Source organism: Nothobranchius furzeri, chromosome 3, assembly GCF_043380555.1.
Source record: "Nothobranchius furzeri strain GRZ-AD chromosome 3, NfurGRZ-RIMD1, whole genome shotgun sequence".
NCBI lineage: Eukaryota > Metazoa > Chordata > Actinopteri > Cyprinodontiformes > Nothobranchiidae > Nothobranchius > Nothobranchius furzeri.
Window position 1 is genome coordinate 50,699,991 of NC_091743.1, and position 12,342 is coordinate 50,712,332.

Consider the following 12,342-nt stretch of genomic DNA (forward strand, 5'->3'; position numbering starts at 1 on the left):
TATAAAGTAACTTGCCCTCCAAGAATCTCGCTCCAACATTCTGAACCAGCTGCAAGTGAGCTAGACTGCTCTGACTCGCACCAAATAAGACAGAGTTGCAATAATCTGTGCAGGAAGTTATAAAGACATGAACATCAGTTTCAGTTCAGTTCAATTCAAAAATACTTTATTAATCCCAGAGGGAAATTAGAGATCCAGGCTAGACAAGAATAGCTTTACCTTAGCCAAGCGTCTTAAACTATAAAAAGACGAAGACACCACACCATTTACCATGAGCTTCAAAGCAAAAAGTCAACCTCAGAAGCATCAATATGACCATCCAGTCCAGAAAACACTGCCTTTGTTTTGCTTTCATTAAGACACTGGAAGTTCTCAGCCATCCATGGTTGTAGTAATTTTTTTTATGGGGGGCGGCAGAGGGGACATGTCCCCCCTCACTTTTTCCAAAGTCAATTTTTGTCTCCTGCACTTTTTACTGTACAAAACAGTATTACGCTGTATTAAATAAACACTAGTTGAGCATTAGGACCAAGTGGAAAACAACCGCTTGTGCTGAAGCCAGTTTCCTATTAGAACGGTCCATAAGCTCATCTATTGGCTCTGCTGATGCTTGCTAATGTGTGATTGCCCTTTCCTGCCACCTGTGTACTCGACAATTCTGCATTTCTGACATTACATTAAAGAGCCTCTAGGCCAGTGGTCCGCAAATGGCGGCCGGCGGGCCACGTCCGGCCCGCGAGCCCTCTCTTTGTGGCCCCCAAACCCCGCGCGCACCCCCCACCCCCGACGGCCGACCAGGAGGTGTAGGATAGAGCTGAGGAAAATGATCAAATAATCAATGCATGAGATGCTGGCATAAAAGATTTTGCATCATGGAAGACCATAATCAATGATAGTGGAATGTAGTTGTGTTATTTTAACGGCGGCACCAGCGCAGCATCCACATTTGTCAAAGCAGTGTTCTCCATATTTACCGGGTAGGAAACTTTGATCTGCCTTTATGTGGTACTGCAGGGCTGAGCGCTGGAGTTATAACCTGGGACCGAACCTGAATCAAATCAGCCCGACCGGTTCTGTTGGATTTGGGCCGTAAATTATGTTAACTGAGCGGGTTGTCGCGCGGCACGCTCCGCTTGCTCGATCAGCGACTGAGAGAGAGAGATAGAGAGAGAGATTGTCTGCTCACACATGAGAGAGGATTGAAGGACGCTCCTCCAAACACGCGTTATTATTTTCATAATTTCATTATTGTTTCTCCTGGAAGTGCTCAGTCAGACCGAGGGCTGTGATGTCGGGAGGTCCGGTCTTGGGGAGAGAGCGGGTTGAGTGACGGCGGCTGCAGCGTGATCGTCTGTCTCTTTTATTTAGGGACACGGAGAAGTTAAAAGGAGAGATAAATAGAAGATAGAAGTTCTTGTTCCACTTTATTCTTTTGTTTCATGACGATAAACTAATGTTAAATTCAGCTTAAAGAGAAAGTGGGAGGAAGCTTTGGTTCATTTTAGGTAACAGGAGATCTCGTCTCCTATCTGCTCCTCCAGAGACAGCATGGACATGAGGGTTACATGGTGAGGGTCCCACAGGACAGGTTAGTGCAGTCACACAGCCGAGCAGGAGGGGGAAAGGTGTTGTCCTGCGTTATATTGCAAGCTTGTGTGTAATGTGCATTACAGCTGCATGGTGGCACAGTTGTTAGCACTGTTGCCTCGCAGCAAGAAGGTTGCAGGTTCTAAACTCGGCTGCGGCCTTTCTGCGTGGAGTTGCGTGTTCTCCCCATGCATGCGTGCCCTATAGGTTATAAATTGTAAGTCGCTTTGGATAAATGAATAAACATAAACATAAACATACAGCTAGCAATCCAAACAGCAGCAGCACCCTTTTTGTGTGTGGCCCTCGGACCATTATAATTGAGGACCCCTGCTCTAGGCTGTAGTTTTATACACATTTTTTGTATACTTACTGTATATACACCCCCCAGTCTTCATGCCGGTTGTGTCCCCCCACTTCTAAAGTCAAAACTACGTTCTTGCAGCCATCCATGCTTTGACTTCAGCCAAACAATCCAAAAGCTTTTGAATAGAGATCACCTGTGTAATGATTTAAATTACATTTATTTAATAAGCCATAAGTCATAGGATTCCATAGGAAATATGAAATCCACCTTATGGATCTGTGTTATTTTAAACCAGAATATTGGAACTTTTTAATGCAGGGATTAGACAACAGCTTCGTATTTACTCAGAGACGACAGAAGAGAGAGAGTCAAGTTAAAAAGTTTAAAAATGTATTACTAAACAAATTTAACTAGACTAACTCTAAACACTTAATGTATGGTGTAACTAAGGTGAATGAGACGGTGAATGGGGTGAGGTGTGATGTTGCTCAGAACCAGCAAATCTAAAGAAGCGATTAGTTCTGATGGGAACTGAAGGTGATGTCTTCGCGTTCAGCTTTGGTTAGGAGATCCATAAACACATTCAACGCCATTTTGTCAGTCCACATACCCTGAGTGGAAGTCCCCGTCTAGATCAGGAGGTGTAAAGGTCCAACTTGACCTTATGGAGCCGGAACCTGTAGAAGAAGCCACGACAGCCGACCACCAGTCTTGAGATACTCCCAGGTCACGACAATTTTGTTGGCGTCTGTGAGACCCAAACCTGGGTCTTGATGGTTCAGCTTTTATTCTGAAAGGAACCGTTGCAGCGGTTGTTACAGCAATGAATTTTCCAGCTTGTCGTTGGTTCTTTTGGCTGAAGAGGAGAGTTACGGATTGGCCACTCCGACAACTTCTCTAGAACGCTTTGAACTGGCGTTAGAGATGACGTGGGCATAGTTTTATACTTCGGATGTTTTGGTTTATGGTCGAATGAACAGATGACAGATTTACCAAACACCACCAAAACCACACCTCCATCAGATCTGGCAGATTCTGATTGGATCAGTGAAAGCAATGTGTCATGTCTTTTAACGCCTCGTGAGATCAGTCCTAGTGGAAGCATTTAAAGTCATATTACTTATTATATTCTATAGGATTATAATAAAGTAATTAATATTTTGATTTCACAGATCGGTCACATCTTATTTATTGACTAACACTTTGCGTGATTAGCTTTATTAAAATAGAGTTCTTTGATTAATTAAAAGGAGAGAGTCCATTCTTCTTTCTTCTGTTGAGCTGAAAAGAAGCAGGTTAGAAGCAAATGCATGAGACCTTGAGGCCATATCTCATGCAGACTAGTTCTGTGCAGAAGAGAGGGGAAACAGTCATTTCATTCCGTTTCACCTGACTTATGCAGAGGTAAATTTAGTTGGCAGTCCTCTGCGTATACTAGATGGAATCCAATGCTACACTTATGCAAGATGTCACCCAGTAGCTAAATATAAAGAGAAAAGAGCAGGAGCCCCAGTATTGAACCCTGTGGGATCCCCCAAGGTAGATGGAGAAAAGGCAGATGATGAACCACCCATCCTCACACATACCACCCTGTCAGAAAGATACTATGTAAACCAACTCGAGGGCGGGCCATCAAATGAAAACATTTGAAATTGAGCTGTTTGGTGAGTTTATTTTAGCTATTAAATCGTTTTATTTTACCTGCCCTTTACCATTTTCTGTGTGTGTGTGTTATGATGACCCAGGTGATGCAGGTGGTTCGTGAGCAGATCACCAGGGCTCTGGCCATGAAGCCGTCATCCATAGACCAGCTGAAGAATAAACTGCGCGGACTCAACTACTCAGAGATTCTGCGTCTGCGGCAGTCGGAAAGAATGAGCCAGGATGACTTCCAGTCCCCACCTATCATGTATATCCAAATTTAAACTGAAGTGTTTAGTCTATCAGGTCTAAACCTGGTCAGTAATGATGCACAGAGTGGTTTTCTCAGATGTTTTTCACTGCTTTGATCAGCATCTGTCTCGTTCTCGGCATTATATAACAGCACACACTGTTTGTCCACATGTTGATCTGTGTTTTTCGCTTCTTTCTGATTCTGTGATTTGCTGCAGAGAGCTGCGGGAGAGAATTCAGCCTGAGATATTAGAGCTCATCAAACAACAGCGACTCAACCGGCTGTGTGAAGGAAGCTGCTTCCGGAAGCTGGGCAACCGTCGAAGGCAAGGTACGTACCGATGCCTGTCTTTCTGCAGAAATACCTGGTTGCTAATCATTTAAAGATATTTTTCTTTTCTTGTAGAGAAGTTTTGGTTCTGCAGGCTCTCCCTTAATCACAAAGTGCTGCACTACGGAGACTTAGATGAGTCACCTCAGGGTGAAGTGCCTTTTGAGCTGCTGAGTGACAAGAGTAAGACACACTGATAACATCGCTTCTCCAAGTGTCCTCATCACTCAGCCAGCATGTCATTTTAGGAACACGTATGGTGATCGTGTTGTCCATCAGAAGGCAGACAAGCTGAATTTCTCTAATTATTCTCCCATTCTCCCACCAGTTCCCATCTCCGATATAAAGTCTGTGCTGACAGGGAAGGACTGCCCTCATATGAAAGAGAAAAGTGCTCTAAAACAAAACAAGGTTGTAACATTTTGTTTTTCGTTTTATTGTCATACATAATCAGTCGTTTCTTTCTGTGGGCTCTCAGAGTGGGTGCAGTATTGCTGAACTTGTTTGCTGCCCTCAGGAGGTGCTGGAGTTGGCCTTCTCTGTCCTCTACGATCCAGACGAAACGCTCAATTTTGTTGCGCCCAACAAGTATGAGGTAAACCCATTTGTACTCAATGAAAGTTCAGTCCTGTTTTTCCGTGGCCTCTGTATTTGTTTGCATGCAATGTCTGTTGAGGACAGCACATTTACAGCATCTGCTTCGATTTATTGTTCAAAAGACAGTTTGGTCAAAATTTAGAAATCTGCTTTAACAAAGGAAATCAGTCCAAGCATGAAACGATGATGTTCTGCAAAGGCGCTTTCTCGTTCTACAACACCATAATTCAGGATCAGAAGGAAAAACTGTGACCATATTTCACACTTAGTCACATGCTGGTAGAACTAATTTCACACATGAGTACCAGACATTTTCCCAGAGAATGTGCAGTCCAGATTTTCTCAGCAGTTGTTATTCACACATGCATTTCACAGCAGGGGGTTCTGTTGGTGGAGACGGAGGAAACGTGAGGGCGGGGCTAAAGTGTGGAGCTAGCAGGATGTCCTAAGTTGTTGTTGAGGAAGTCGCCATGTTTGCTTTTGGGTTTACTTGAGAGTAGCGAGATGAGGCTTCTTCACAAGTTTTTGGGTTGAAATCAGTGATTTTGCTAAATCCGTTTCTATGTATTATTACTCAGCACGAGTTATGATTGACTTTCAGTGACTTCCACATGAAATTTGATCTCAGGATCTGTAAAACTCTGAGTTCTAGCCATTTTATGTATGTCCTCAATTTGATTGTCTTTGGAAATTCTATTAAATTCAGTTTATTTATATAGCGCCAAATCACGACAAGAGTCGTCTCAAGGCACTTCACATAATAAACATTCCAATACAGGTCAGTTCATTAAGCCAACACTGAGCAAGCATGTAGCGACAGTGGAGAGGAAAACTCACTTTTAACAGGAAGAACCTCCAGAGGATCCTGGCTCAGTATAAGCAGCCATACACCACGACTGATTGGGGATCGAGAAGACAGAGTGCACACACACACACACACACACACACACACACACACACACACACACACACACACACACACACACACACACACACACACACACACACACACACACACACACACACATACGGCAGTGATCTTGAAAGGGATCAATTCCAAGCATTATTCAGTATTAGATGTACATTTAATGATTAATTTCTGAAATATTTATGAAAATCTATCAAATGGTTTAATGAGACATTTTGCTAACAGAGAAACGAACACACACACACAGGCAAAAACAGCATGCAGGGCATTAATGAAATAAAAAACAATATTGTTTCAATGAAAGAACTGGTCTGCATTTATTTGTGAACACAAAGATATGTATGTCCATTTTTCATAATTTTTATGATTTTGCCTATATCAGCTTTACGTAATGTTCTCCCTACACATCGGTCTGAGCTTTTATGAATACATATTATTTGAAAGATGTTTTATTTTTGAAAAGAGTTTATTTTAAAGAGGACATTAAACAAAACTCACCTTTTGCATCCATTTGTGCAGCCATGTGTCACGAACTCCTCCAGCTGACTGCATTCCATTCATTCCTGCCACTAACGTGGCGACTGACGTCATCACGCCGACACTACTTAAGGAAGTGCCGGCGTTTCATTCATTGCTCAGTCATCGTTCTCACCAGACTTTGCATCGAGTCTCCAGGCTTACCAGCCCTCTAAACCCTCAAGCTACACCTACAGGAAATAACCACGCCGGTTATCTCCGTCTCTCCGCGTCTGGGCAACAGAACTCTCAGTCACGCTTCAGATCTGCCAACGAACCTGACAGGATGACTGAGCCCAAAGTTGACCCAGCGGAGTTCGCGCGTCTGCGTGCCGAAGTGGCTCAACAGCGCGCAACCTTGGATCAGCATACGGCAGAAATGAACCAGCTCCGCGCCACAGCTGATCGCCAAGCAACTAAGATCGAGTCACTCACCGAGCTAGTACTCCAGCTGACCACCGCTCTGCAACGTCAGACCGCAGCTGTTCCTGACAGGATGGAACCACGCCTCAGCCTTCCAGAGAAGTGGGACGGAACCAGGGGATCCCCGGAGGGCATGTTGGCGACCCTGGCCATGACTTTCGAGTGCCAACCGGCACGTTACCCCACATCCTGCTCTCGTGTCGCCCTGCTGACCTCACTGCTGACAGGTCGAGCCGGTGAATGGGCGGCGGCTCTTTACAATCGGAAATCTCCTGCCTGCAATGACTATGAGACTTTTGTAAAGGAGATGAAAAAGACGTTTGTGCACCCCAGCAGCGAGGTCTCGGACGAGACGCGGCTGCTTCAGCTTCGCCAGGGCTCCCAGACGGCGGCTCAGTACACCTCTCGCTTCCGGACGACAGCAGCTCGGTTGAGGTGGGATGACGCCGCCCTAAAGGCCGTTTACCTGGAGGGACTGTCACCGAGAATCCGGGAGGGCATGATCGGGCACGAGGTCCCAACCTCCCTGGACCTGGCAGTGGATCTGGCTCTCCAACTGGACCGCTGCATCCTGAACCGGCCGAGCACCATGTCAGCCCCCGTACACACCAGGACGTCACCCCGCCGGCCGGCTCACCAACTGACGGAGGAGCCGATGCAGCTGGGACATCTTCCCCCTGAGGAACGGGCACGGCGCTACCAGGAGGGAAGATGCGCTTACTGTGGGGATTTGGGTCACCACCGTGGCACGTGCCCAAAACGACCGGGAAAAGGTCCCTCCGGGTCGGAGTAGGAGCTGTCCCACCCGGAGTCTCCACCTTTCCGGCTCCACACCGAACCACTCTCCCGGTCTCCCTCCACCTGGACCAAGGCCCGACCAGACTGGAGGCACTTTTAGACACTGGGGCTGCGGAGTGTTTTATCGATCACGGACTGTTTACTCGGCTCAAGATACCCCTCACCGCCCTCGACCGACCCATTCCCGTGACCTCTGTGGACGGCCGGCCCATCATGTCGTACCCTCTCACCCACCGAACTCAGGGTCTCCACATGACTATTGACCAACACCGGGAGACCCTCCACTTCCTGGTCATCCAGGCTCCGGCCACGCCACTCATCCTGGGTCATTCCTGGTTCTGCCGCCATGAGCCTCACATCTCCTGGTCCACCAGTAAAGTCCTGGCCTGGGGCACGGGTTGCCATAACCACCGGGACTCCCCTGCACCTCGGACCAGAGCAGCCACTCCCACAGACGTAGACCTGACGCTCATCCCTCCTCAATACCACAACCTCGCTCATGTCTTCGCTAAAGAACCCACTACCAGGTTACCTCCTCACCGACCCTACGACCTGGAGATCAGGCTCCAGCCCGGCACCACCCCCCCTCGGGGTCGCCTGTTCTCCCTCTCTCCGGCGGAAACCCGGGCTATGGACAATTATATAACTGATGCCCTGCAGAAGGGATTCATCCGACCCTCAACATCCCCCGGGGCCGCGGGGTTTTTCTTTGTTAAGAAGAAGGAGGGGGATCTCCGGCCCTGCATAGACTATCGAGGGTTAAATAAAATAACGATCAGGGACCGTCACCCTCTCCCTCTCATGGGCACCGCTCTGGACGCCATCACACAAGCCGCAGTGTTCACTAAACTGGATCTGCGCAGCGCCTATAACCTCATCCGTATTAAGGAAGGTGAGGAGTGGAAGACCGCTTTTATCACGCCCACTGGCCACTATGAATATTTGGTGATGCCTTTTGGACTCTGCAACAGCCCCGCCGTCTTCCAGCGGTTCATTACAGATGTGCTGAGAGACATGTATGGCCGCTGGGTCTTTGTCTATCTAGATGACATCCTCATCTACTCCCGCACGGCCGAAGAGCACATCCGTCATGTTCGAGCGGTTCTGTCCCGCCTCCTGGACCATGGACTTTACTGCAAACTGGAGAAGTGTGCGTTTCACCAGGAGTCCACCTCCTTCCTGGGTTTTACCATCTCCTCCCAGGGCCTGAAGATGGACCCCCAGAAGGTTCAGGCCATAGCTCAGTGGCCTCTACCCACGACCCTGAAGCAGCTGCAAAGCTTCCTGGGTTTCTCGAACTTTTACCAGAGGTTTATACGCAACTTCAGCTCCCTCGCAGCACCACTGACCTCCCTCACCAAAACCACCAATCAGCCTCGCCCTTTTCGCCTTACTCCAGAGGCTGTCCGTGCTTTCCATGAGCTGGTCGGACGTTTCACTAAGGAACCCATCCTCCTCCACCCGGACCAGACCCGGCCCTTCGTCGTGGAGGTGGACGCCTCAACGCTTCCTGGCCTCCCTCCAATGGCCGTTGGAGCAGTCCATACAGGCGGCACTTCCTGGCGATCCAGCGCCGCCGGAGACCCCACCGAACCGTCTCTACGTTCCCGCCTCCTGCCGGCAAGAGGCGCTCACGTGGGGGCATTGTTCGCGGCTCGCGGGACATCAAGGACAAGCCCGTACCCTCCAGTTCCTCCGTCGGGCTCTCTGGTGGCCGTCCATGAGGAAGGACGTCCGCGAGTTTACAGCTGCATGTGATGTGTGTGCTCGCTCCAAGTCCTCCAACCGACCCGGCGCTGGAGAGTTGCAGCCTCTCCCTGTGCCCAAACGGCCGTGGTCACACATCGGGCTGGACTTTGTCACGGGACTGCCGGTGGTCGACCACCTGGACACTATAATGACTATCACGGACCGTTTCTCCAAGGCCGTGCACTTAGTAGCCCTGGCCGGCCTCCCCACTGCCAAGAGAATGGCCGAACTGCTCCTGGAACAGGTGGTGCGGCTCCATGGTTTCCCTCAGGACGTGGTTTCCGACCGAGGACCCCAGTTCGTCTCACGCTTCTGGAAGGCGTTCTGTCGCCTGGTCGGTGCTTCCACCAGTCTGTCCTCTGGATACCACCCGCAGACAAACGGTCAGACAGAGAGAGCTAACCAGCAGCTTGGACGCTACCTGCGCTGCTTTGCTTCGTCCCAGCCGACCTCCTGGCCCCGCTTCCTCCTGTGGGCGGAGCTGTCACACAACCTCCAGACCTCCTCTGCCACGAGTCTGTCTCCCTTCGAGACCTGTTACGGTTATCAGCCTCCTCTGTTTGATCATCAGGTGCCTGAGGTGGAGGTGCCTGCTGCCCAGACGCTGGTCCGCCGCTGTCGGCTCGCCTGGATCCGGGCCCGTGCGGCCATCACCCGGGCCAACACGGAGTATGCCCGTCAGCATCGCCGCCGCCACCGGCCTGGCCCCGTCTTCCGGTCTGGCGACCAGGTGTGGCTCTCCTCCGCTAACCTGAGGATGCCGGCTGGCTCCCGGAAGCTCACTCCTCGCTTCCTGGGTCCGTTCCCTGTCCTCAAGGTCATCAATCCAGTCACCTGCCGTCTACGCCTCCCGGCTACTCTCCAGATCCACCCGGTCTTTCACGTCTCCCAGCTTAAGCCGGTGATCTCCTCTCCTCTCCACCCTCCACCGGTCCGGGTGCCTCCGCCCCGCGGTGTTGAGGCGGATCGCACCTACACGGTCCGCAGGATACTGGACGCCCGCCGCCGGGGACGAGGTTGGCAGTACCTCGTGGACTGGGAGGGGTACGGGCCTGAGGAACGCTCTTGGGAGCCCACGAGCTCGTTTGTCGATCCTGCCCTGCTAACAGACTTCTGGGCCCGCCGTCCTGGGACTTCGGGTGCCGTCCCTAGAGGGGGGGGGGGGGGGGGGGGGGTCCTGTCACGAACTCCTCCAGCTGACTGCATTCCATTCATTCCTGCCACTAACGTGGCGACTGACGTCATCACGCCGACACTACTTAAGGAAGTGCCGGCGTTTCATTCATTGCTCAGTCATCATTCTCACCAGACTTTGCATCGAGTCTCCAGGCTTACCAGCCCTCTAAACCCTCAAGCTACACCTACAGGAAATAACCACGCCGGTTATCTCCGTCTCTCCGCGTCTGGGCAACAGAACTCTCAGTCACGCTTCAGATCTGCCAACAAACCTGACACCATGTGACTCTCTGCTACCTTTTTAAACACTCCAAACGTGGAGAAAAAAACATCCACATGCTTTCTGTCAGTGTTTTGGTTTAGGAATGAGCTGTTTCAAAAAATCCCTGTTTGTGATGTCACAAATGGGGAAATTAGCATAGGACCACCTCTCACAGGCAAGAGAGAGCTGCTGCTAGTGTAGCAGAGTCCTTCTTGGACATAAGAGCTTCTCAGCTTATAACAGTTTACCAGGGGATCGGTGGGCATGGCCAGCTCCAGCTTGTTTTCTTAGATTGACAGAGCCCTAAAATGGCTCATTCTGGAATGTACTGAAAATGTCAAGAATTAAACTACTGAAATTGCTTTATGTGCAAAGCACCTCATAAACATGTCTTGTTTTGACCAAAAACTATTATAACTTAAGAAAAAAAATCATAATTTGTCCCCTTTAAGAGATTCTCAGGATATTATTATGTGGTAAGTTTCTTTTTGGGGGGTGATACAATTGTTTTGTCTAATAGTGACAAAATATTATTTTTCAAATGTGTGCTTGTTGACATGAATGTAATACTGAAAGACAAAATCCCTTAACACATTCACATTCTGACCAGAATATTCCTCTTTGTGTGTGTGTGTGTGTGTGTGTGTGTGTGTGTGTGTGTGTGTGTAGTACTGCATCTGGACCGATGGTCTCTGTGCGCTGTTGGGCAGAGAAATGGGCAGTGACCTGACACGCAGCGACCTAGATACCCTCATGAGCATGGAGATGAAACTCCGCCTCCTTGACCTTGAGAACATCACAATCCCTGAAGCTCCACCTCCGGTGCCAAAGGAGCCTAGCTCTTACAACTTCACCTACAACTACAGCTGAGATGTGTGAATGTTTACGTGTGCATGTATATGTAGGAAAACGGACGGGTTTTATGATGAGTTTAGCTGCATACGCACACCCCTGAAAAGGCGTTTTCCCCCTCTTAAAGGTTTTTGTGTTTGTGACGCCATCATGGTTGGCAGATGAGAATAATCAATACAAAAACTACAGAACAGATTCACTGAATAGTTCAGTCTCAAAGCAGTTTTTAATATTTATTTTTTCTGATTTAAATAGAAACAAAATTGGAATAAAAGGATCACAATTTGCAAATGAACTTTCACTTTCTTTGTCAGATGAAATGAAACTTGTGTTTAGTGTCCATGGCAACTGAGAATGAAATAGCTGCATTTTAACTTTTGTGTTTACTCAAACACTCCCTCCATTTTTAAAGAGGAACGGAAAATGATCAGTTCTACATTAATATTGTCATCTCATCAAGAACTCAGTGATGATTCAGGGCCAGGATGGAGGGAAATCTCTTCATAAGGCTCTTTGTCCATTGGGCTGGGAAATGTGTTGGCAGTGCTTTCATTTTCCTGAGCTATTAAAGTCTGTAAATGGGCCTAGAACTGGTCCAGTCACCGGTGCTGAAACCTTTAGTATCTTCAAATTCAGATTGCACGTTCTAAAGTCGTTATTGAATGTCCTGTTTTTCAGCTCTAATTCTGACTGAATCTGTAACAGTTACTGGCTCGGTGCTGGCAGCGAGCGGATGCCAGAACACAGCTGAGTCCTGCTGGCCCAGCCTCAACTGGACCAGATCCTCTACATTTGTTTTGCCAAATATTGTCACTCACTTGCTTCATCATACAAATGCACCGTTTCTTCCACAGTTCTACAACATAAACCCATTCATTAAATAAATACATCAGAATTACGTGTGATAACATTGCCTTGACCTA

At 48.6% G+C, this 12,342-nt stretch overlaps 1 protein-coding gene across 4 annotated transcripts in view; it reads left to right on the plus strand.

Annotated features, from left to right (window-relative positions):
* Positions 1-11,577, plus strand: part of elmo2 (engulfment and cell motility 2) — a 34,405-nt gene extending 22,828 nt beyond the window's left edge. For all 4 annotated transcript variants that reach the window (XM_015975018.3, XM_015975020.3, XM_015975019.3 and 1 more), the window contains 6 exons: positions 3,640-3,803; positions 4,006-4,118; positions 4,194-4,301; positions 4,447-4,529; positions 4,636-4,713; positions 11,237-11,577. In XM_015975018.3, coding sequence (XP_015830504.3) covers positions 3,640-3,803; positions 4,006-4,118; positions 4,194-4,301; positions 4,447-4,529; positions 4,636-4,713; positions 11,237-11,437 — 747 coding nt within the window. In that variant the 3' untranslated portion in view covers positions 11,438-11,577. The remainder of the gene's footprint in view (positions 1-3,639; positions 3,804-4,005; positions 4,119-4,193; positions 4,302-4,446; positions 4,530-4,635; positions 4,714-11,236) is intronic.
* The last annotated feature ends 765 nt before the right edge of the window (positions 11,578-12,342 follow it).